This window comes from Pteropus alecto, unplaced genomic scaffold (assembly GCF_000325575.1).
Source record: "Pteropus alecto unplaced genomic scaffold, ASM32557v1 scaffold25, whole genome shotgun sequence".
NCBI lineage: Eukaryota > Metazoa > Chordata > Mammalia > Chiroptera > Pteropodidae > Pteropus > Pteropus alecto.
This window is the reverse complement of record NW_006441955.1, coordinates 2,005,634-2,031,922: the sequence shown is the minus strand read 5'-3', so window position 1 is coordinate 2,031,922 and position 26,289 is coordinate 2,005,634. Positions and strand designations below refer to the sequence as shown.

At 34.7% G+C, this 26,289-nt stretch overlaps 1 protein-coding gene across 1 annotated transcript; it reads left to right on the top strand.

The window, feature by feature from the left end:
- Nucleotides 1-1,065: 1,065 nt before the first annotated feature.
- On the top strand, nucleotides 1,066-25,370 carry LOC102879440 (selection and upkeep of intraepithelial T-cells protein 7-like). Its single transcript, XM_015595057.1, has 5 exons — nucleotides 1,066-1,216; nucleotides 14,259-14,336; nucleotides 18,176-18,523; nucleotides 18,873-19,165; nucleotides 25,308-25,370. Exons 1-5 carry the CDS (start codon nucleotides 1,066-1,068, stop codon nucleotides 25,368-25,370), a joined length of 933 nt encoding a protein of 310 aa, XP_015450543.1.
- Nucleotides 25,371-26,289: the final 919 nt, after the last annotated feature.

Genomic DNA, 26,289 nt, shown 5'->3' with positions numbered 1-26,289 from the left:
AGAATAATATCCTTGGCCTCTCTCTACCCCTTCACTTACTCCTCATCATACTTCCATGGTATAAATTTGGCATCAGGAAAGGAGTTTGTGTCCTGAAACGTCTCATCTATCTAAAGAATTGGCAACTGACAGAGAAAAATGTATTCTCAATTGCTTTCAGCTGTGGGGTAAGTTGAGCAGTGAAATCTCTGATTCTGTGGGAGTAGGCTATCACGGCCTGTAACGGCAGATAAATTAACCAAATACTGGAGTTCATCATTAAATCGTCCACTCACCCACACCCATAAGCTAACTTTATATTATACCAGTGATTTATAAAGATGATATCTTAAGCTACAGTCTTCCTTATTTTTTCATATTCTTTCTCAATTATTTCAGAACTTAAAAAAATAAAAGTTATTAATAAAAAAATAAAAAAATAAAAGTTATCAATAAAAAAATTAAGTTATTAATTGGGCATGAGTTTGGGAACATGAGTTTTCTGGGAGCGAAGTCTGTGGTTTACCAGTTGTCCCACATGGACCTTGACAGGAAGAGGCCTGAAATTTGGTGCTTTGTGGAATAGCCTAATGAAGGTGGGAATAGGAGTGTCATAAAAGATTGCTGTTTCCTATCCATTGTGGAGATAGTCACAGACTTCTCTCTGGAGTCAACAGCCCACAAAGAACTTTGCTCTCAGTTGCCCTTGGGCATATCCCATGTGGGAATCTCTAGTAGTGAAAGGCTCAAGTGATGGGTCTGGATAGGTCTGCCTGGTTCTTGGATTTAGTATTTAGAAATTCACTTGTCCATCGATATTAGGTGCATTTTCTAATATCAGGTGTTTTTTTTTTCTTTAGCGAAGGTAATTTTTGGTCTCTTGTGTCTCTTACTATTTAGTTTTATTTTCTCAATTAATTTAGAACTTACTCAAGAAAAAGAGGAGATATTTTGGTCCCCTCTGAGCCTCAACAAAATATAAAAATTTTTAAATAAATTATAGGACACAAATATATTGGAAATATGTAAATCCAACTAAAATTACATTTTTTGAAGAGTAAAATAAAGATTTTCATAATATAGGTTATGGAGTGTAAAAAAAAGGAAAGTAAAATTAAGGTGTTTCTCAATTCTTCAAAAAGTGTAGCCTCTGTATTGAGAGTATCAGCATTACCTGGAAACTTCTTAGAAATTCAAATTATTGGACTCTGCCTAGACCCGTTGAATCAGAAACTCTGTGAGTAGAGCGCAGTGGTTGTGTTTTAACTTCTCTAATCATTATGCACACTAAAGTTTGAGAAACACCTGTCTTTAGCACACACACAGTACTGGATGAAAATATACCAGCATGATCGTAGTCATTTTCTTTGAGACATGGGGCTACTGGTGGGTCAGTGTGTGTATGTTTCAGTATAAGTTAATGTTAAAATAAATAATCGCATTTTTCAGATGTTTTTGTGAATTTCTTGGCTTATGTCCTATCAATAAATCTCGTAAAGTGCAGCATCAATTCTTGACGTCATTTGGTGAACTATCAGCATTTAATTTATCAAAGCTAAGCAAGATTATGGATATTTGTAGTTAATGAGAGTAGATTAATTTTTCCATTTAAGAATTTTTATTTTGAAATAATTACATATTTACAGGATTTGCAAAGATAGATCTAAAATAAATCAATTTTCGTATATTAACCATGTATCCTGCAAACTTGCTATAACTGCTTATCAGTTTCACGAATTTGTTTTTGTTTTATTTTTGTGATTCTTTGGGATTTTCTTTATAGAGAATCTTTTTGTATACGAACAGCCTGTCATGTTTTACTGTGGCTTTGACCGATGTTTAAAAATAAAACTCTAGGATTTCAATATTTGTCTCTTTATTTTTTGTCTCTTTCTGACTCATACCTCAAGAATGGGCTCTTGCAATGATCAAGGAGATTCTAATGTAGTGTAGAGACAGGTAAATATCCTTAGGAAAGGAAAGTTAGTGAGAAGTGGAAAATTTCCCATTCTGGGCTAACCGATTATCAACTGATTTCTTTCTGGACCCCTAAAAAACTGAGGTAATAGTGGAATCACTTATTTGTTTATAATCAAGGCATATTTTATTTATTCATTTTTATTAAATTTATCAAGGTGACGTTGGTTAATAAAATTATATAGTGTACAATTGCAAGTGTACAATTCAAAAATACATCCTATGTTCCCATTCTGGGCTAACCGATTATCAACTGATTTCTTTCTGGACCCCTAAAAAACTGAGGTAATAGTGGAATCACTTATTTGTTTATAATCAAGGCATATTTTATTTATTCATTTTTATTAAATTTATCAAGGTGACATTGGTTAATAAAATTATATAGTGTACAATTTCAAGTGTACAATTCAAAAATACATCCTATGTGTACTGCATTGTATGTTCACCACCCAAAGTCAAATCTCCTGTCACTATATTTTTGACCCTTTTTTATCCTTATCTACCTTTCTCCCTGCCCCCTTTCCCTTGTTTGTTGCTTTAAGTTTTATATCCCACATATGAGTGAAATCATATGGTCCTTAACTTTTTCTGTCTGACTTATTTCCCTTAGCATGATTTTCTCAAGATCTACCCGTGTTGTTGCAAATGGCAGTATTTCATCTCTTCTTATGGCTAAGTAATATTCCATTGTATATATGTACCAAATTTTCTTTATCTAGACGTCTATCAAGGACACTCTGTTTTTTTCTATGTCTCGGCTACTGTGAATAATGCTACAATGAACATTAGAGTGCATGTATCTTTATGGATAAATGTTTTCAAATTTTTAGGTAGATACCCAGAAGAGTGATTGCTGGGTCATATGGTAATTCTATTCTTAATTTTTTGAGGAAACTTCGTATTGTTTTCCATAGTGGCTGCACCAATTCACATTCCCACCCTCACTGTATGAGGGTTCCTTTTCCCCCACAGCCTCTCCAACACTTATTATTACTTTTCTTGTTGATACTAGCCATTCTAATGGTTGTGAATTGGTACCTCATTGTGGTTTTGGTTTGCATTTCCCTAACAGCTAGTGAAGTTGAGCATCTTTCTATAAATTTGTTGGCTGTTTGTATGTCTTCTTAAGAGAAGTGTCTGTTCAGATCCTCTGTCCATTTTTTAATTGGATTGTTTGGTTTTTGGTTGATGAGTTGTGTAAGTTCTTTGTGCATTTTGGGTATTAGCTCCTTATAGACCTCATTGTGGTTTTGGTTTGCATTTCCCTAACAGCTAGTGAAGTTGAGCATCTTTCTATAAATTTGTTGGCTGTTTGTATGTCTTCTTAAGAGAAGTGTCTGTTCAGATCCTCTGTCCATTTTTTAATTGGATTGTTTGGTTTTTGGTTGTTGAGCTGTGTAAGTTCTTTGTGCATTTTGGGTATCAGCTCCTTATCAGAGGTGTTGTTTGCGAATATCTTCTCCCATTCAGTTGATTGCCTCTTTGTTTTGTCGATGGTTTCTTTTGCTGCGCAGAAGCTTTTTAGTTTGATATAGTTCTTTTCATTTACTTTTTTCTTTTACTTCCCTTGCTCTTGAGGTTAAATTCATAAAATCCTCTCTAAATCCAAGGTCCATGAGTTTAGTACCTATGCTTTCTTCCCTGCAATTTATTGTTTCAGGTTTTATATTTAGGTCTTTGATCCATTTCGAGTTAATTTTGGTGTATGGTGACACATAGGGTTAATCCACTTGCTTGTTGATGGACTACTTGTAACTTTTAGTTATTATGAATGACTGCTATGAACATTATTATACAAAGAGATTCATGGACATCTTTTTATTTCTCTTGGATGAATACCTGAGAGTAGAATCATTGGGTCATTGGGTAGGTGTATGCTGATAAGAAACTGCTGATCATTGACACAGTAGCAATGTATGGGAGGTCCTGTTATCACATCCTTGCCAACATTTCTGGTTATTAGTTTTTGTTTGTTAGTTAGTTTGTTTGTTTTTAGCTATTTTAGTGGTTCTGCGGTGAAATCTCACTGTATTTTACTTTGATATTCCCTGATACATAGTAATATTGAGCACGCTTTAGTATTCTTATGGCCATTCAGATATTTTCTTTTTTGAAGTGTCTTTTTAAAATCTGTTGCCCCTTTTTAAACTGGGTTGTTTTAAAAATTATTATTGACTTGTAGATGTTATTTATATATTCTGGATAAAAAACCTTTTGTCAGATGGATATGTTGCAAATTATTTTCTTTTGGTCTAAGTCTTTCCCATTTATTTTTTAATGGTGTTTTGATAAGAAGTTTTAAATTTTGATGAAATCCAATTCATCAATTTTTTTTGTATAATTAAGTTTAGATGCAGATTACCATAGACTCTAAGTGACTATGGCTTAAACAAGATAACAGTTTCTTTCTTTCTCTCACAGACACATCAAGTCCCTTCCACAATGACCAGTAACTTAAATTTTTTCCATCATGTTGTTTTTCCATTCTTAATATGTGGGTTCCATCTTGCGGTTCAGGAAATTATCTAAGCAAAAGGAACAAAGGAGAGAGAAGGGAACACATCTCTCTTTGTGGATGGATACTTCCTTGGAGCAGGACCACCATTTACACTTAATATTTAATTGGCTAAGATTTAGTCTCATCAGGTTACAGTGCTGCAAGGGGTGCTGAACAGCGTGTTTTGTATTCCATTTGGCTATGTACTCACCTAAAAATCAACGGTTCTAGTAAGATAGAAGAAAAGGATACCAGATATTGTAGGAGAATTTGTAGTCTCTGCCATAACTAGTTGATTTCTTTTCTGTGAATTTCTTCATTTCCATCTGTTTCAAATATATTGGCATACTATCATTCTTTTCATCTTATTATCTTTATAGTTCCCATTTTTGCAATTAAATTGTGATCTGCAATCTTAATATTGCTTATTCTTACTTACTCTCTATGTCCTCCACACACACCTGATCAATATTGCCAAAGATTTGTTAATTGTATCTTTTTTGAAGAAATAACTTCTGGTTTAGTTTATTTTCTCCAATTGAGTTTTAGAAATTGAGCAATATTGTTAGTTTCTGGGAAATATTTATCAGCATTAATATCTGTAAAAATACAATAAAGATGTCAATCTTACATTCCCAAATGACTAACAGAGAAACTGCTAATCTAGCAAATAAAGCAAGATTTTTTTTAAGATTTAGGGTATGGGCTCAGTAATTTTAAGATGGGTCTTTCCAGGTGATGAACTGGTTAAGATTGAGCAGAACTGTAGAGTGATGGGAACAGTGAGGTAAGAGTGTTAAAGTTTTGATTAATAACCTTGTTAGTCTTTATAAGTAAGCTATTTTAGTTGAGTCGTTGTCTTAATTTCAAAAGCAAGTACTTATATCTGATCTCGGTACTGCTTAAAATAGGGATGGAAAAATACTTTTAATCCCTCTATCACTGAGGTCAGGGAGAAGGAATTATATTAATTTTAATTTTTGATAGTGTCTTGGTTAGTCTATCTATCTTCATCTATCATGAATATATGTAATATTTAAATTGGCTCATGTGATTATTGTGAGGGCTGAAAAATTCAAAATCAAGCCAGGAGCCTAGAGATTCTGGTAAAATTTGATGTTTCAGTCTTTAGTCCAAAATCTGCAGGAGAAGCCAGCAAACTGGAAACACAGGCAGGATTTCTATATTACACCTTCAGACCAATTTGTTTCTTCTTTAGGAAACTTCAGTCTCTTTTTAAGGCCTTCAACGGATTGGATAAGACCCAACCACATTGTGAAAAGTATTTAGTTTTACTTACAGTTGACTGATGTAAATGTTAATCACATCTAAAAAATACCTTCATGGCAATATCTACATTGGTGTTTCACCAAACACCTTAGTGCCATAGCCTAGCCAAGCTTACACATAAAATTAACCACTACAGATAGGTACAGAATTGCTGCTAGACCCTGTTTTATGTTATGCATAAATAATATTAATTCAATGATAAATTCCTTTTTACAACAGGCCAGTATTATTATTAAAAGGTTTGTTTCTAATAAAATTTTACTTTTTAAATTACATATTACTTATCAAAATTGATAAGTTTTTAATGTTTTGTCAATTGTATTCTGATAAAAAAGTTATGATAATAAATCAATAAAGGAGAATTTTTAATCTATGGTCATAAGTATAAAACTAATTTATAACTTTGTAGAAGAAAATTATGATAGGGTCTTCAATAAAATATTAAGCCCAAATATTCATATCAATATAAAATATTCTTAGGAAGATTTATTTGGAAGTACCAGTACTTACAAAAAATGGAAATTATATGTTTTGCAGCTATTTTAGTTTGTATAAAATTCTATTAATGTAGGTAGCTAAGAGAATACAGAGTTGCTCAAATCTTTGTAGAGGATACATGAGCAGAATATTGAAGACCACCAGGATTAAGTGCCAAAGTATAACCCCAAGGGAGCCAGCATGGTACTGTTAAAGATGGTAAGGCAGACCTTATTCAGGACCACTATAATAGGTATAGGGACCACTGCAATGGTATTTTACAGTGTGAGAGATTGTTCAACTCCAAATAGAGCATGGGAAAGTGTGAATTTATAGCCAAGGAGCAGAGTGGAAATCATTGAATGGAAATTACTAAGAGGAAACATGAGGAGTAAGGGGTTTCTGACTAAACCAACCTAACAGGATTCTTTGCCGAAGACAAGTCGGAGCGATTAGATATCATGTAGGGGATGATGGAGGAAGTCACTGGTCAGACATTGAGGGTGACCAGATATCAAGGGTGAGTGATTGTGGTTAAACTGACTTAGCAGGGTTCTTGCTAAAGCTCAGTTTTATAAGGAAGAGCACAGATTGGCCTAGGAGAAGGTTCAAGACCTAGACTAAAGTATGATCGAGCCAAGAATCTTGGTAGCAAGAGACAACATTTCTGTCAATAATTTTGGAGAACAAGCACTTTAACTTAACCATTAACCCATTTTAAAGAGCTTTATTGAGGAATAAATGATATACAAAGAACTGCACATATTCAATGTGTACAATTTGATGAGTTTGGCCTATCCAAACAGCTGTGATACCATCACAGTAATCAAGGTAATAGACATAGCCAGCACCTCCCAGAGTTTCCTTGTGTCTTTTTGTTTTATGTTTGTTTTTTTGTGGTAAGAACACTTAACATGAGGCCTACACTTTTAATAAATTTTGAAGGACACAATATCTCATTGTTGAAAATAGACATTATATTGTACAGCAGATTTCTAGAATTTATTTATTTAGCTTAACTGAAACCTTAAACACATTGAATAAAAATGATTTCTCCCACCTACTCCCAACCAGCTCCTGGCAACCACTACTGTATTCTCTGCTTCTATTGGTTTAACTATTTTAGATACCTCATTTAAGTGGAATCTTGTGGTATTTGTCTTTCTGTGACTAACTTCATTCACTCTGTATAATGTCCTCCAGATTTATCTATGTTGTTGTAAATGATAGGATTTCTATAAAGATTGTGGAGAAATTGAAAACTTTGTACACTGTCGGTGGGAATGTCAAATGTAGCAGCCATAGAAAACAGTATGGATATCCCTCAAAACATTAAAAATAGAATTATCTATGATACACCAATCTCAGTCCTGGATCTTTATTGAAAAGATTTGTAATCAGGACCTTGAAGAGATAATCTGCACTCCCATGTTCATTGCAACAGTATGCACAATAGCCATGGTATGGAAACAAGCTAAGTGTCTATCAACAGATAAATGGATAAAGACAGCATGTCACTACATACTATGGGATATATTAACTCTTTAATTGGATTATATGGGTGGTACTGTGTGAAATCATCTTCCTGTATTGCCATATTTTTCTATTACCAGGAATTATGTGTCTTTAACCATTGTCTTAGGGAATCTAGTTTCCTAAGAAAATATTTGACTTTCATGCACTCAGAGGTTTGGCTGTAAGGTCCATATTCCTACTATAAAGATAAAGAAACAGACTCAAAGATTTAATGTTTTATTCCTGATCACATGGTGGGATTCCAAAAATAGATTCTCAGACTCTAAGCTCTGTATTCCTCTTCTTATTACATACAGACGTTGGATTTACCGTTCCATCTGTTAATGCTGTTCATTGTGAATGAACTTCCTATAGTTTTGTGCCAATTGGTTTTGCAAGTATGGATTTATAGGCTGTTTAGTAGGATGTATTTTCTCAGGTACTGGGTTGGTTTATTAAAAGGAAGGGTGAATTCCCCTTCTCCTCAGTAAATAGTCTGAGGTCTTGATTTCAAAGAAAACTCCTACACAAAGTTATAGATACTAAGTGAGAAAATGTGTGCTGAGTGGTGTGCATATATTATCCATGGTTACCTACTGATTATTGGCAGACAGAAAATGAAAAGGCACGTATAACATATGGGAAAAAATATAGAATTTATAGATAACAGGGAAGAGATTTTTGAGTGATTTTTTTTTAAAGAGGAAGTTAGGCACTGTGGAAATAGCACAGATTTGAGAGTCACACAAATCTTGAATTTTAATCCTATTTTATTGTTTACTGGCTGTGGGACCTTGGATACAATACTTGGCAAGCAGAAGCCACTGAGCATTTTTTGAATATTGCTATTTTTATTATTTTAAAGACCATGTGGGATATTTTAAAATAAGTATACCATGGACTCTTACATGATTTTTGTGTACAAGTTCTCAACTATATTACAGTAATATTTGCCTAAAATAGTCTCTCTGAATAAAATTTTTCTAGTCCCATCATTTAATCTGACATCTACACATTGGCAATTGAGCTTTATCTAAAATTCATGATTATTTTTAACATTTATTGAGTATTAACCTCATTTCCAATTCTTTGTTAATCCAGGAATAAAAACCTTGTTAAATTTTCTGAAGAAGAAATGGTAAAGAACAAAGTGTCTGATCAAATGCCATAAAAAGAGAAATTGTTAACAAAGATACAAATAGCCAAATCATAAAAACTGGGAAAATTTGAAAGAAAAAAATGTAAAGTCTTTTCCTATTCAAATTTTGATCCAAAAAGAAAATAAATAAAATAAAAAACTAGAAATACAAAATAGCAAAGACTGTTAATAATATGCCAGAATTTATGGAATAAGTGATAAATAAGAGGCTAATGAGGGTGAGAACAAGATAAAAAGCATAAAATGAATGGAGAGATTACATTTACCTGAGCATAACTTTATGTTATTTTAGAACTCTCCATCCTAAAATTTTGTTTATGTTTCCCTTCTCCCACCAGCTAGAATTTAATTTTACCATGAAAAGCTAAGTAACTTTTTGTTGGGCTAACATTAAAATTGCCATATCATTCCATGCAATGAATTAAGTTAAGGTAGGCTGAAGTCTTTAATCTTTTTTTTCACCCCAATTTAAAATAAAATACACATAACATAAAATTTATCGCTTTCACCATTTTTAAGTGTATAGTTCAATGATTAAGTACATTCATACTGTTGTGGAACCATCGCCACCATTCATCTCGAGAACTCTTCATCTGTCAAAACTGAAACTCTATACCCATTAAACAATAAATCCCATTCCCTTCTCCCACCAGCCTCTGGCAGGCGCCATTCTATGTTCTGTCTATGAATTCTACTACTCTAGGTACCTCATGTAAATGAAATCATACAGTATTTGTCTTTATACCATTGGTTTATTTCACTTAGCATAATGTCCACAAGATTCCTCCATGTTTTAACTTACATCAGAATTTTCTTCTTTTTTAGGCTGAAAAATATTGCATTGTATGTGTACACCACTTTTTGCTTGTCTGTTCCATCAATGGACACTTGGGTTGCTTCTACAGATGATCCACAACTTAGATGGTTTGACAATATTTTCTGATGTTACGATGATGCAAAAATGAAATTCTCTCAGTGAAAACTGTACTTTGAATTTTGAATTTTGATCTTTTCCAAGGCTATCAATATGGAATATGAAACTCTTTCCTGATGCGTGGCATTATAAAATAGGATTTGTGGTAGATGATTTTGCCCAACTGTAGGTTAACATAAGTGTTCTGAGCACGTTTAAGGTGGACTAAGCTAAGCTATGATGTTCAGTAGGTTAAGTGAATTAAATGCATTTTAACTTAACTATATTTTCAACTTACAATGGGTTTATTGGGACATAAGCCCATCATAAGTGGAGGAGCATCTGTATATTTTAGCTGTTGTGAATAAATGCAGTTATGAACACACACGTACGACACTTCTTCGAGATCCTGCTTTCAGTTCTTTTGGATACATTCCCAGAAATGAAATTTCTGGATCTTATAATAACTCTATTTTTAATTTTTGGAGGAACCACAATACTGTTTTCCAGAGAGGCTGTACCATTTTACATTCCCACACAGTGCACAAGGGTTTCAATTTCTCCACGTTTTTGCCAACATTTATTTTCTGATAATCCACATATATATCTGAAGTGATGTCTTTAACCAGATCTTTCTTCAGTTCTTCTGTATAGACTGTTAATTTCTCTGATTTCTCTGTTAGTTCTTCGTGCCAAATTTCAGAGTGTCTTCATCAGTTCCAAGGCCTTTCATGGCAGTATAGAGTTCATCAGCACCCAACTGGGCTGGAATTTTAATATAGCCAAAGCAACTCCCTCAAGGTGACCCATAAGGGCTTTATTCGAAGCTTCATCCAGGGGCTTTTCTTCCTCCTAGAAATATGTTGCTTTGATCTGTTGATGCTGTGCATTGTTTCTCTTAGAATGTCATTGATGGTTGCTTTATTCACACCTGGAAATCTCAATACATCAATTGTTTTCCATCAATATCTCAGCAGTTCTTGAAACTATAAATTGTTATGTGATTCTAAAGTTCCTGTGGATGAAAGAAGAGCAACTTTTGGATTCCTGTGAAACTTTCTACTCTGGTCCAAGAACAGATTAGTCCTGCCAAATCTGAGGTGTGGAAGGCGGGTGGCATGGGCAGATGACAGAACTCAGCTTTAAGTAGTCCCAGGCGGAAATGTGGGTAGAGTCTTGAGGCATGGGGTGAATAGAGGGCTGACCCCAAACAGCCTTTCCGTGTCCCCCCAGGCAGTGATTTACAATGGAAAAAAAAATTCACTTCAAGTATCAAAGATGTACTGAGGACATCTAGATGGCCCTGGAGGCTCATTTCCAACCCTCCCCCTTTAGTAGCTCAGCAGAGAGAGATCAGTAGGTCTGAGTTAGCACAACCAGTCTAAGACTAGATCTTCTTTAACTCTGAAGCCAATTTTGTTTTAGAATCACATAAAAGTTTCTTACTTTTTCTCCCTTAAAAGTAGAGCATTACAGCAGGAGGGGGTTCCTCTCTAGGGAACACTGGCCCTGATACCTGCGGTTTTTTTTTTCTTTCTGTGGGGAAAGGAGAATTCAGAGGTTTGCCTGTGGTCCTCTACTTATAAGCTTATAAGTTCTGTTCTCCATAAACCTCATTTATACTCGTACTTTGTGGTACCAGCGGTCTATGTCCAGATCCCTTTTAAGAATGCAATCGTTAAAAGTCCCCTATGGATCAGATTATTTCCAGCACAGACTATCTTAGCTTCATCCAGTTTCCTCTTAATTTAAAAATTGCATTGTTTGTTTAATATTAATAATAATAAAGCTTTGAAAATTATTTTCTGAGTGCTTGTTCTATGCTTTTCTCTAAATTGAATGTAATATGGTTTTGGGGAAGAAAAAACAACTGGAGTGAGGAAGTAGAAAAGACAATATTCAGTGGGGGTGGATGAGTAAGATGAAACTCTAAACTGTATTTACAAAGATAACTTAAAGGGCATATAACTATTAATAAGAGCAAGAATTCCCCTTATGTTCATCCCAGCATTCTCATGATGTCAAGGAAAGATCCACGGGAAAATACATAAAGAAAGCCTCCTTGGTTCAGATATCATCTCAGGCTAAGGCATGTCATGTTAAGACCTGTCCTTTGCAAACATAACACAGAGTTCTTTTGGGCGACGGAAGGTACAGCTGCAAATGGATGTGAGAGTTTATCATATGTGAAACAGACGCCTCGCTGTTTTTCCTATGAAAGGATATTGATTTCAGATGGTCAGGAAATAAAGTTCCGCTGGCATGCAATAGGTAGACAGACGCTCTGGCAAACAGAATATCCTTTTGTAACGTATCTATTACCAACCATTGGTGGAAGAGCACTGCTGAATTACCTTCAGACATTGAGGTGGCTTTCTGAAGGACCTGGAAAGAAGTTTTTTTCTGGATTCTGGAGCTTAAGTAAGTGAACTGTTATAAATAATGGGTAACAAGACTATATCCCACCTCCTAAAGCATGGAGTTAATGGTTCTTTTAGTTCTAATTCCGTAATACCTTGCCAATCTTTTTATCACAGAATAGTGATATCTGGGATTGAGAAAGTTAACAAGCAGTTGAGTGTTTCAAAAGAGAAGGTCTACTCTCAAATTTTAGTGTTGGATTGCTAATAATTGAAAACTGGTTCTATCTGCCCTAAATCTCAGAAATGGTGCTCCTTCTCCAGTCTCTTTTCTTTAAAGAAGTCAAAGAAAACTGACTGTGATGCCAATGTTTTAGACCTGACATAAATGGTATAGTTATTAAATATAAATAGCTCCTAAAAGGTTTTTGCTAATATTTTTAATTGTATTTTTAAAAGTAGACTTTACAAAATATCAAATTTATTGAGGTATAATTGACATATAATAAACTACATATGGTTAAGGTGAGTATTTAAGTTTTATGTGTATATACTTGTAAAACAATCTCTAATCAATATGATAAACATATCCATCACTCCCAAAAGTGATGGAAAAGTCATGCACTTTTGTAATTGTTCCCTTCTCTACATTTTCCTGTCCTCAGACACCATTAATCTACTTTTATAGAGATTGCTTGCACTTTCTAGAATTTTATGTTCATGAAATCACACAGTATGATCCATTTTTTCTGTCTGACTTCTTTAACGCAGCACAATCCTTTTAAGATTCATACATGTTATACACCTGAAACTAATATAAAATAATATTGAATGTCAACTCTAATTGAAAAATTTAAAAAAGAAAACTGAAATGGCCAGGTTCTGAAATTAAACCACAATAATAACTAAAAAAATTAAAAATTCACACATGCGTGTAAAATGGTTCATTCTTTTTTACTGCTGAGTATATTACATAATGGTAAAGGAGAGAGATACCAAATAACTATGAATCATTTATTGATTACTACATTTCTTTGGAAATTGTAATCTGACTTTCTGAGTCGTATGCCAGCCTACCTTCCCACACTGGGATGTGAATAGTCTAATGGACCAGTGTTGCTGAGAAGCATTTGTCGTATGTATCAGATATGTAAAATAGGAAAATATAAAGCACCATTACTTTAAATATTTTTTCACATTGGCTTTTCACATTGGAGAAGGAGCACCATTTCTGAGATTTAGGTCAAATAGGCCTCTCAAATTTTTTTTCCAAAGTAGATAGGACCAAAGGAATTTCTTCCTTCAGATCTTGACTCATTTCTTTAGCACATGGCTATCATTTGAATAAAGTCCTATAATTCCCTTTAAAAAATATAGTGTTTAACCACTTTTTATTGTTGTTGTTTTTATGTAATTTTTTTTTTTTTACTTACTGATCCTATGAATCAAGTCACATTTGCGACTATGAATTAGAGTAGGATTGCCAGATAGAACACAGAATGTCCAGTTAATATTTCAACAGCTTTTCTTTTTAAAAAATAAATAATGTATAAAAATATTAACAAGCTCTTTTATCTCTACTGCAATTTGGTTTCACCTTACTTGTTCAAGGACATGAATTCAAAATACACTTTCCTTATTTTACCATGCACATTCAGGCATTTATGCTTTTGTGCTTATCATTTTTTGTTCTTTCTCCCATTCATTCACTTAGAACATTTTTTCTGCTCCATGTTACACCTGTTAGAGAAGATGTTCACTTAGTATGTTAGGTCTCAAAGTGAAGGAGAAATAAACAGCAGAGTGTGAATTAGTGAGAGAGAGGGACTGAGAACGCTTCTTTTGCTCAGAACCCTTTGGGAGGGTATGGTCATTTTATTGAGCACTGAAAGGAGTTATACTCTGCAAGGAGAATCTTGAGGTTGTCCCTCTATATGTTCTTGATTTAATTTCATGTACCTTGACAATTCCTATTCAATATGCAATATTGAATATTGAATAGGAATTGTCAAGGTACAATAATTTCATGTACCTTGACAATTCCTATTCAATATCGCGTAGTCTATGACTTTTTTCTTGTCTTCTTTGCAGGCATGAGGAAGCCTAAATCCTTTTCTTTTTCTGGGTGCTATGTGAGCTTGCTTCTTCAAGTGATGATATCAACGTCAGGTAAGAACATCTGTTTTTTTCTTACTGAGTCACAATGATGGAAAGAACCTAAGACAGACTTCTAGTGTTCAGTCCAGTATGTAAAAAAATCAAGTAAAAAAGCTGAAAAAAAAAAACCCTAAAAGTCAACGACTTGTTTTTAGGTCCAATAGAGAAGTGAGGTCACAGAACAAACTGCTGCCCCTTTCTCCCAAAATGGGTCAGTTAGACAAGTAGAGAGTTAGAGACTCACAACCTCCCAGACCAGAAACCTCTGTGGGAAGCAGTACCAAGGTAGGAAGATATAAACTGTAATTACTGAATTGCTGAAGGCTCAGTGTAGTCAACTCTGATGAGAGTTAAAAACTCCAAGAAGGCCTAGTCATGGGAGAACTCACTTTTGTGAATTTTGCCTCCAGGATTTTTACTAGGTTCTCACGATGAATACTGGAGAAAAATCCCCTCCTGATACAAATGAGGAAAGAATCTATAAGTTTGAAGATACATCAATAGAAACATCTAAAACTAAAAAAAAAAAAAAAAAAGGAAAATAGTTTTTTAAAAAGAAGAGAAAATCCAAGAACTGTGGGACAACTACAAAAAAAATGTGATATGTATTATATACCTGGAATAACAGAAGAAGAAAAAGAGAAAGGAATTGAAAAAATATTTCAAATAGTAATAACTGAGAATTTTCCTAACTTAATGTCAAGAACCAAATCATAGATCCAGGAAGCTTAGAGAACACTAAGCAGGATAAATACTAAAATACTACATCGAGGCATAGCATTTTAAAACTGTAGAAAATGAAAGAAAAAGAAAAAAATCTTGAAAGAAGCCTGAGGGATAAAAAACAGCTCACTTATAGAACTTAAAAGAAAAAGTTCTTCACAGAGAAGGAAAATGATACAGGTCAGGAAACCAGAGCTCATAGAGAAAAGAAGAGCAATAGGAAAGGAATAAATAAAGGCAACATTAAAACTTTCATTTTTTCATTATTCATTCATCTAAAGATAATAATAGTTTGTTCAAAATAATTAACAACAGTGTAATCAATGATTATAGTTTATGAATAACTGAAATAACGACAGTGATGATGCAAGGGACTGGAGAGAGAGACTAGGAAATCTTGGTTATTATAAGGTATTTGCATTCCCCCATAAAACAGTATAGTGTTATTTTTTAAAATACCCATTGAAAAACAACCCCCCATTGTCCCCTCCTTCCAGCCAAAGAAAACTATCATTTTACTCTATGTTTTTATGAGTTTGACTATGTTAGATACCTCATATAAGTGGAATTATTTTATTTGTTTGTTTGTTCGTTTGTTTGTTTTTGATAATAAAGTCATTGCTATAAGCTTGATTTTATTAGTATTTGGTCAGTGAGTCTCCCAAGAGTACAGAATGAAAGCCAGATAATAACGACTGGAAAACTGGCCCCATATTTATTTTTCTATTCACATTTTATACACCACCAGTTTTAACAAAGGATTTGAGGAAGCCAGATACCATAAATGAAACTGTGTCTCTCTCTCGAGGTAAGGAGACTCACTGATCTTGCTTTATAATTATTTTTCAATTACAATACAACTACTAAGAGTTTAAGCTCCCATTGTCCTCCTGTGACTGGTTTATTCAGTTTAATATATTCTTTTCCAGGTTCATTTATGCTTTAGTATATGACATGATTTCATTCTTTTTAAAGGCTAAATAACATTCCCTGTTTTGTATATGTCACACTTTTTCTCTTGTAAAACTGAAACCATTTATATTAAAAGTGGATATCTCGTAGACAACATTGGGTCTTGTTTTTGACTCACTTTGACAATCTCTTTTTTTTTTTACTTTTTTTATTCACTTGATGTTATTTACATAACTTCCAGTTTTGCACATTTAACTCCTTTTACCCTATCTACCTTCCTCCTGCCCCCTCTGTCTTTTAACTGACCACTGACATTTAAAGTGATTATCAATTTATTTGGATGAATATCTAACATATTTGTTACTGTTTTCTATTTGTTGCCCTTGTTCTTTGTTCGTAATCTTTTTCGCCATGTGTGGTTTTATTTTCTATCAAGTATAAATTTTTATTGTGGTAAAATACACATAAAGTAATGCTAACTACTTTACCTATTTTTAGGTATACAGATCGGTAATATTAAATATATTCATAATGTGCAATCATCGTTATCTTTTCCTTTTGCCTGGATTATCTTTTTCCATCCTTTCATTTTCACTTTATTTGAGTCTTTGGCTCTAAAATGGGTCTTTTGTAGATAGCATATGGTTGGTTGATGTGTTTTTATTCATTTTGCTAACTCTGTTGATTGGAGAGTTTAATCCATTTACATTTAAAGTAATAACTTATTTTTGTCATTTTTAATTTATTTTTCGTATGCCTTATAGCTTTATTGTGCCTCATTTTCTTCATTACTTTCTTCTTTTGTGTCTATTGATTTTTTTGTATTAAAACATTTAAATTCTTTCCTGATTCCCTATTTTATATATTCTAATGCTATTTTCTTTGTGGATATAATGGTGATTGCATTTAACATCCTAAAATTATAACACTTTAATTTGAATGTATAACAGCTTAACTTCAATAACATACAAAAACTCTGTTTCTTTAACTGCTCTCTATGCATACTTTTTTCACTTGTTGATGTTACAAAATTACATTTTTATACATTGTGTTCCCTAAGACATAAATTAATTCTTTTAAATGCATTAGTCTCATAAAATATAAAATGTGGACCTATAAACCAAAGTTACAAAAATGCTAGCTTTTAGACTAATAACTATTTCTTTTTAATGTATTAGTCTCTTAAATCACATAGAAAACAAAAAGTGAAGTTGGAAACCATTATTAAAATAATAATAGCTTTTATAATTGCTCATGTATTTACCTTTATTGGATACTGGATATTTGCCTCTAGTGTGTAAACTCAAAGTCATATTATCCTCCTTCTCCAGGATTTGCTGGCTTTTTTGTTATTGTTTTCTTTATTGTTTTTGCTTTGTTTTACTGTTGTCGGCTGTGTGGCAAGCTTCAGCCTGAGGTGTAAAGTTCATATCTCCTCAGGTCTTTTCTGAGCCTGTCCTTTTTCCTGGGCATGCAGGGTCACTTTCTAATTTCCCCCAAGAGCATTTGCTTTTGAACGTTTTAATCTTTAATTTCTGGACCCCAAAAGGGAAAAAGAGAAAAATGAAGGGGTGGATGAAAGGATGTTGACCCTTTAAATTCCCTGGATATCACTTCAGTTAGAGGGAAGGGGCTCGAAAAATAAGGAAAGGTACAACAGCACTGGCTACTTGCCTCTTTGTCTTCCAATCTCTGTGATTGGAAGCAGCAATCAGCAATCACAATACAAATCCCCAATATTTGAAGGACAGAGTCCTTTTTGCCTACATTGGCTCCCATAAGCTATGTGAAAGTTGCTGCATGGACAGCTGAAGGTGGGGAATGGGTAGCTGTTACTGTGATATGCACTGAAATTGACCAAAATTAATGCAATTTACCATTCAAGCTCTCCCCTGAAATTGAAGGCCCTCAATAGACTCCAGAGTTTTACAATAGTTTCAGTGTAATTATTGTCTAAGTAGGGAGTCAGATACTTGCTGCTTTCTGCACTGCCATCTTCCCAGAACCCAGCTGTGTATATTTTAGAGAGAATAATGTAGTAACACTGGTCTTTTCAAAAAAATAAACTATTGATTTAAACAGAAGGGGATATATTCAGAGCTGGACATTTAGAATGGCTAGGTCAGATGGAAAAAATACGATGTGCCCTTCAGTGTGTAGCAATGGAGATGTTTGTTGGCCTCAAATTTATTCTAGTTTTCTGTCTTTTGCTACAGAAAACTGGACAGTGAACACTTCCCCGGGACACTTGGTGGCCATAGTAGGAGGACAGGCTGAGCTAAGCTGCCACTTGTTCCCACCACAAAGTGCAAAACACATGGAGGTATGCTGGTTCAAGGGTGACCGATCCAAGCTTGTTCATCTATACAGAGGTGGCCAAGAAGTAAATGAAGAAGCTGCCCCAGAATATGTGGATCGCACAGAGTTTGTGAAAGAGGCCATTGGGGAGGGCAGACTGACTCTCAGACTTCATAATATCAGTGTTTCTGATGATGGACCATACCAATGTTCATTTAAAGATAGTGATTTCCATGGTGTGGCCAGCATGAATCTCAGTGTGGCAGGTAAGTTTTTGGTGGAACATTGCATACCCATGGCCTTGTGACCCCATGAGCTGAAATATGCGAGAAAAAATATCAAATTTTTTCTTTTTATTTCTTGTCTTTTTATTTTATAAAGTTTTTCAAGTATTATAAATAGTGAGGAAACCCCATATACCTACTGCGTAAATACACTATGCAGTGAATAGACAGTGATGAGTGAACAGAGATAATCTAACTTGTAGCTTAGATGAGGATTTGAGTATTACCCCTTCTTATATTGCAGAACATAAAAATAATAAGACTTTTTCCTTTCAACTTTCAACTCAACCTCAACGTAATAACTATCTTGCTTTCTGTCTCGTTTACTCAGCATTAGGCTTGGAGACACAGATCCATATAAAGACTCCTAGTGCTGATGGACTCATGGTGGAGTGTAACTCAGGAGGTTGGTTCCCACAGCCCCAGATGGAGTGGAGAGACAACAATGGAGAGGTAGTTCCACCTTCATCAAAATCCTATTCACAGGATGGAGCCAAATTATTCCACGTAGAGATGACTCTTCTCCTCAGAAACAGATCACAGGGCAATATGACTTGCTACATTCGCAATCCTCTAATAGGTGAAGGGAAACAAACAAATATCATCATAGTTGGTGAGTATTCGGCAGGGGTTCAGTTGTCAATAAAGTGACATGAGAAAATTAATGAGATAATTAACCTTAAAAAGCTTCGTACATTATCAAGCACCATTTGAATGTGACTCTTTATTGTTGTTATGGGTTTTGGTGCTACAGATATTGTCAAGTGCTGAGAGGAGGGGTTTAGAAGAAAAAAAATTAGAAGAAGGATAATGATGACCCATAACTGAAATACACATTACAACTTTAGAGATACTTAAAGTTCATTATTTCATTAGACCCTCACACTATTGTTGACAAATATGTCCAAACCTGTAGAGAATTTTTATGAGTTTATTTGAGCCAAACTGATGACGTGCCAGGAAGCAAAATCTCAAATGCTCCCAAGAATGTCAGTTTTACAGTTTAGTTATATATACATTTGTAATTAAAGAGAGAACATAGGGAAGATTACAAGAAGGTGCAAGAAAGCAAGCCAGGGAAATCTCTATGATTATAGAATAGGTAACAAAATTGTGTGCTCCCTTAAGGGTGATTATGACTCCCAGGGGTCTGAAAAAGAAGATTGCTCTGGCATTTCAAAGTTGTATTAACCTAGATTCACAAGAATAATGGACAGGGCTTGCTTAAAGTGAAGTTAAATCTTTTACTAAGGAAGTCATAGGCCTGAGGTATGACCTGCCCACCATGACCTGCCCAGTTAAGACTTTATGATCAGATCGCCTTTTGAGGTTACTTTTGGTTACTGATTTATTAGAGCCTCTTTTTTATTCACAGTATTCATGTGTAAGCGCAACAAGATTCTAGCTCAGTGACTTAAAGGATGTCACTTACCCTTAACTATAATTTTCTCATCTTAGAAATAAGTCTAATCATACTTCTTGGGTTTTTGTGGCTCTCAAATATATTAGTAGAAGTAAAATATCTTTGCTCGTTGTCATGTAATATTCAGTATGAACACTATCTTTAAAACTTCTTGAAAATTTAGTAAGGGGGAGTTATTATAGTCATTTACAGGCAGACAGATGTTGAGGGAAGCCAGTCAAAGCAACAGTAAGTAAATGTGGAACTACAGCACAGGTTTCCTGATTATTGGTCAATAAATATATCACCCCTTAGAACCCAGTGGGTGGACATCAAAGGCCAAACAGGAAGAGACCATCTCCTAGCTAAAGTATCCTTAGCTAACACCTATGCAAAAAAAATAAAGTTTGATTACAGGAGCAGAGTAATGTGTCTCCAGATGTCACTTCAGGGAGTCTCTTTCTAGACAGATGGCACAACTTTTTCTCTTAAAAATTGTCTTCAATTCTCTTGGAAGATTAGAAAATGGACTGAAAGAAAAAAAAGAAAAGAAAAAGAATGTTACGGAGACCAGTCAATACGGCAGAGAAGGTAAAGGCTGTGTATACCTCCTCTCACAACCACACCAAAATTATAACGAAACTACAAAGCAACCAGCGTGCAGAGGCATCTGAGGTCTGGCTGAACAGAAGCCCTACATACAACTAATGACAAAAATAAGAGGTCACCTCAAACCAGTAGGAGAGGCAGAGAGGTGAAATGGCCTGGTCCCACAACCGCGTGTGGCAATCAAGAATCAGGAAGTTATCTTGGCTGCAGAGCCCCCTCCTCCACCTGAGGAGTGAGGGGTTCCTGGCCACACTGGGCTCCCCAGCCCAGGGTTCCAGTGCTGGGAAGAGAAGTTCCTACAACCTCTGGCAGTGAAATCCAGCAGAAGTTGTGGCCGAGCAAAATGGAAGGCTGCAGAAATTGGAGATGTTCCTCTTAAAGGGCCCATACCTGGCCTTACTCACTGATGAACTCATTCTCTCTGAGCTCCAGTGCTGGGGTAGCTGCTTGAGGAGGACCAGGGACATACAAGGAGACACCAAGTTGTTGGGCTTCAGGTTAAGGGCTCAAGGAGTGTCTTTCTCCCGGACAGAAGTGCTGGCAATATCTGTTGTTCCTTTGTGAACCCTTCTTCCTCCCAGCCTTTGGACACAGGTACCACCAGATAGACAGAAGTGCTGGCAGTATCCATTGTTCCTTTGTGAACCCTTATTCCTCCCAGCCTTTGGCACAGGTACCACCAGACCTGAGTTGTCATCTATCTGATTAACACAAATCACTTTGCTCAGGTGATTCCCTGAGATTTGTGGGCCCAAGCCATTTCCAGTAGTTTAAACCATACAAATGGCCTGTCTTGGCTTTTGTGCGGACATTCCTAAAATCCCTCAAGGCTCACAAAAACCAAGGAAATAGCATCTGGCCTGGGTGTTTTCTGTACCTCTTGTTGAGCAGCCCTAAGCCCCACACTAATGGCAGCCAGCCTCAGTTTCTGGCTTGGCCTCTCAAGGCACCTATAAACCCAGCACAGGTGGCAGCCATCTGTGGATTGCTTGGTGACATTTACCAGGTGGCCCTGGAGGTGACAGGCTGTGGCCAAACTTGGCCTGCAGCTGGGCCCCTCCCAGGATTGTGCCAGTGGGCCCCACAGGACACCTACCACATAAAGCCACTCTACTGAGACTGGGACACTTAGGAGCCCCACCTAATACATAGAAACAGACACAGGAAGGCAGCCAAAATGGTGATACAAAGATGCATGTTCCACATGAAAGAACAGAAAAAAGCCCCAGAAAAAGAACTCAACAAAATGGAGACCAGATGCAGAATTCAAAACACCAGTTATAAGAATTCGCAACGAACTTAGGGGAAGAGTAAATGAACTCAGTGAGAACTTTAACAAAGAGATAGAAAACATAAAAGAGAATCACTCAGAAATGAAGAATACAATATCTGAGATGCAGAGGGAATCAACAGAGTGGATGAAATAGAGAATTGAATCACCGAAATAGAGGCTGGGGTAGTGGAGGACACTCAATAAGAACAGCAAGAAGAAAAAAATGAAGATAATTTAGGGAGCCTCTGGGACAATATCAAGCATAACAACATTCGCATCAAAGGATACCAGAAAGAGAAGAGAAAGCAAGAAATTGAAACCCTATTCGAAGAAGTAATGATGGAAAACTTCCCTGACCTGGTGAAGAAAATAGAAATACAACCACAGGAAGTTCCGAGAGTATCAAACAAGATGAACCCAAAGAGGTCCACACCAAGACACATCATAAATGCCAAAGATTAAATACAAAGAGAGAATCTTAAAAGCAACAAGAGAAAAGCAATTAGTGATCTACAAAGGAGTTCCCATAAGACTGCCAGTTTCTCACCAGAAACATTGCAGGCCAGAAGGGGTTGGCACAAAATATTCAAAGTGATGAAAACCCAGGACCTACAACCAAGATTACCCAACAAAGCTATCATATAGAATCCAAGGACAAATAGTTTCCCAGATAAGAAAAAGCTAAAGAAGTTCATCACTACAGGAAATGTTGGAGGGACTTCTTTAAGAAGAAGAAAAAAGTATGTATCAAAAATATGAATAAAGAATGGCAATAAGTACACATCTATCAACAAGTACTTTAAATGAAAAATAATTAAATGCTCCAATCAAAATACAGGGATGGCTGAATGGATTAGAATACAAGACCCTTAGATAAGCTGCCTACAAGAGACTCACTTCAGATTAAAAGACACACACAGACAGAAAGTAAAGGGATGGAAAAAGATTTTTCACGATGGACCTAGAGGGTATTGTGCTGAGAAGAGTAAGTCAGATAGAGAAAGACAAATGCCATATGATTTTACAAACATGTGGAATCTAAAGAATAGAATAAACAAAAAAAGAAACAAACTCATAGATACAGAACATTTTGAGGGTTACCAGATGGGAGGGGGTTGAGGGAGTGGTGAGAAAGGGGGAAGTGATTAAGAAGTACAAATTGGTAGTTATAAAATAGTCATGTATATAAAGTATAGTATAAGGAATATAGTCAGTAATATTGTAATAACTATGAATGATGTCAGAGAGGCACTAGATTTATTGGAGTCATCACTTTGTGAGTTACATAGATGTCTAATCACTGTGTTGTACACCTGAAACTAATAGAATGTATGCCAACTATAACTGAAAAATAAAAAATATTTTTAAAAAGATTTTTTAAAAATGAACATTGCCTTGATCAGATAGGAGTCTGTAACAATGATCTGGGAAACAAATATAGCAGAAAAGATGCTAAGAGTTGGTAAGATTCTGTAAATATTTTAAATAAAGTGCTGAAGAGATTTACTGATTGACTACGTAATGAAAGAGAAAGGGGAATAAAGAATTATTCCAAAGTTAGGGACCCAAGTTGTGAAAGATATGTTTTCATCTACCGAGATGAGGAAGTTTGTGAGATGAGCGTATTTTAGCGATAAGACCATGCCTATAAGACTTGCAAATGAAAATGTTGACTAGAAGTTAGATATGAGTTTAAAGTTCGGTGGACAAAACCAAGCTTGAGACATAATGTGAATTCAACCTACGAAGCATATTTAAAGCAATGAAACTGAACAAAATCACAAAAGGAGTGAGAATAGATAGAAAAAATTAAAAATCATTCCCTAGAACTAAATTTTGGAGCATTCACCTTTTAGATGTCCTTTAGATGATTAAGAGAAATCTGCAAAGTATCTGAGAAGGAATAAGGATAGAGGTAGGAAAAAACAAATAGACACAACAGTCAGAAAGCAATATTTATATTTGTTTTGATTTCATTCTTTTATCAATGATGAAAATAATCTGCATTTTAATCTTTCTTATCATTGCAAATCAATAAAAATTATTAGTATATGTGCTGCTGAAGCAAGCATAATAAAAATTATTAGATAAACTCAAATATTAGTTTCAGATAGATTCAAATTGGATAGAATATAAAATAAGCATAATATTTGAGAAAAAAAGCCATAGCAGATAGAATTAAAGAAATAATATCTAAAATTGGATTCTATCATAATTAATACGTTTTAAGGAAAAAGGCTTTCATGGACTATATGAGCAATATTGTTATAATTTTTCACATCCTAAGTAATAAATAAAGCTCTCACACCTTCATTGAATTCATAAATATTAACATAGGTTAAAAATTTGACATAAAGTAAACATGAAATCTGCAAAAACACTGCACGGTACACTTTGTTTTTTTTTGAAAAGCTATCTAAAAAATGTTGCTAACATTCAAAAGTACCAAATATATGGGACAGGCATATATGCAACCGAAATATAAATATTTAAGATATTTTCTTAGTTATAAACTAGAACAGAGATATAATAATAAGAAGTAAAAAATCTCAAGAAAAATCTGAGAAAAAATAACAAGTGCTTGACATTAGCCACAAAATACAGAGTCACAAGGCAAATACAGAACCTATTTGAAAAACAATACATATTCTGTCTAAAAGACCTCAAAAGGACATAAATATTTGTGGAGGAATACTTTGTTTTGAATGGGAATATTTATGTCCATGAAGATAAAAATAATCCAAAATCAATATGATCACTTTATTGTAGTTAGTTTTTTATCTGATAAAAGATATTCTACCTCATTATTTATTTAAACTTTTTTTCTACCATTTGCAGATATTCATTTTTCCATACTAACTTCAAAATTACTTTATTCAACTTTTTTTTAAAAAGGCTTCCGAAGGATTTCTGTTCAGAATGTCTTTAAATGAAGAAAGTGATTATGAATGATGAAAGTTAAATAACTTGTGATAATTCATGATCACAGAATGTTATTTATTATCACAAGAATAGGCCATTGTAACAATAATAAAAATTAGGAAAGATAGAAAGAGATCCAGATCATAAAGAAACAGTGTGTAAAAAATTATAATGTATGAATTTGAGTGCATTTTTAAAAAAATGAAACAGTTCCTGTGAGATGTTGGACTAATTGACTACATAGCAAGAAGAAAAAACTCATGCATATAACTATATACAGAAATAAATTTCATATGGGTTAGAAGTTAAATGCTAAAACTGAAACAAACACTTTTGATGGAATATACTGTATAATTCTAGTATTAGAAAGAAATTATCAAAAATGCAAACCATAAAAGAAAAGAAAGATCTATCTGTCTCCATTATCTTATTATTTTGGCTCCATTATCTTTACACTCGCTAGAGACAATTCGGAGGCTCTCTTAAAACCACTGAGTTTCTCAACTGCCAACATGAGTTATGGTGTCTGGGATTCTGCTTGACTGTTTATAATTAGGAAGCATTTGTACTGGAATATTATTAGTAAGAGACAAGAGGGAGAGATTTCTTTCAATCCATTCTAGCCTCAGTTTAAATTTTATCTCCCAAACAAGTTCAATCCTAGGCCCTATACCTGCCACTAAAACGATTCTACTGATCTTTAGCCTTTATCCAAATACAACAAAGTAAAGAAAATGCAAGACCTGAAGGGGAATCCTGCTTTATTAGCAGTAAAATTCCTAATCCATGTCATGAGTTTACTGAACTTCAAATTGCTCTGCTCTTTCTTTCAGATGTCCAGTCTTTCGGAGTCACCATTTGGCTGAAATTTTCCATTTCAATTCTGTGTGTGATATTGTTTCTGATTTCTGTGGGCTTTTGCTGTCAGTGCTTCAACAAAAGAGGTAACAGTTGCAACAAAGGTGGAATCATTTAGGGCATCTCTCATAATATGATGCCTTAGTCGCATGGGGTGCTTAAGCAAAGCCACATGATCTTTGTCTACCAATACCAAGCCTTGCATAGGGCATCTTAAGTCTTGTTTCTCACTTTAAAAGTGTTAAACTTCACAGTTCTCAATTATGAGCTTCCTAGAACAAGGATATTTTGAGAAATGAAGTCAGTATATATGTCTCCTGAGCTGCTCAGACCCACAGTTATTTCTGCATCCTTATAGGAGTGCTTTCTCTCTCAAGTCTATTCAATCAAAATAAAGTGGATCCAACCTCTGCTTTACTCAAAATAATTTAGTAATGGGTGAATCCTGTGTGTCTTGCTCAGGATGCACTTAATTTGATCATAATCTTCTTGCCTACACAGATTGCCATTAATTTTCAAGGCAAGAAACCAAGTCCTTTGCAACCAGATTCTTTCTTCAGGTTTTATGGTTAAAATACATGACTATATCACCCTTATTTATGAATATACAGTGGCCCATCAAGTACATGGACATTGGACATTTTTAAGAACAACTCTTTTTTTCAATGGATGACCAAGCAAAAT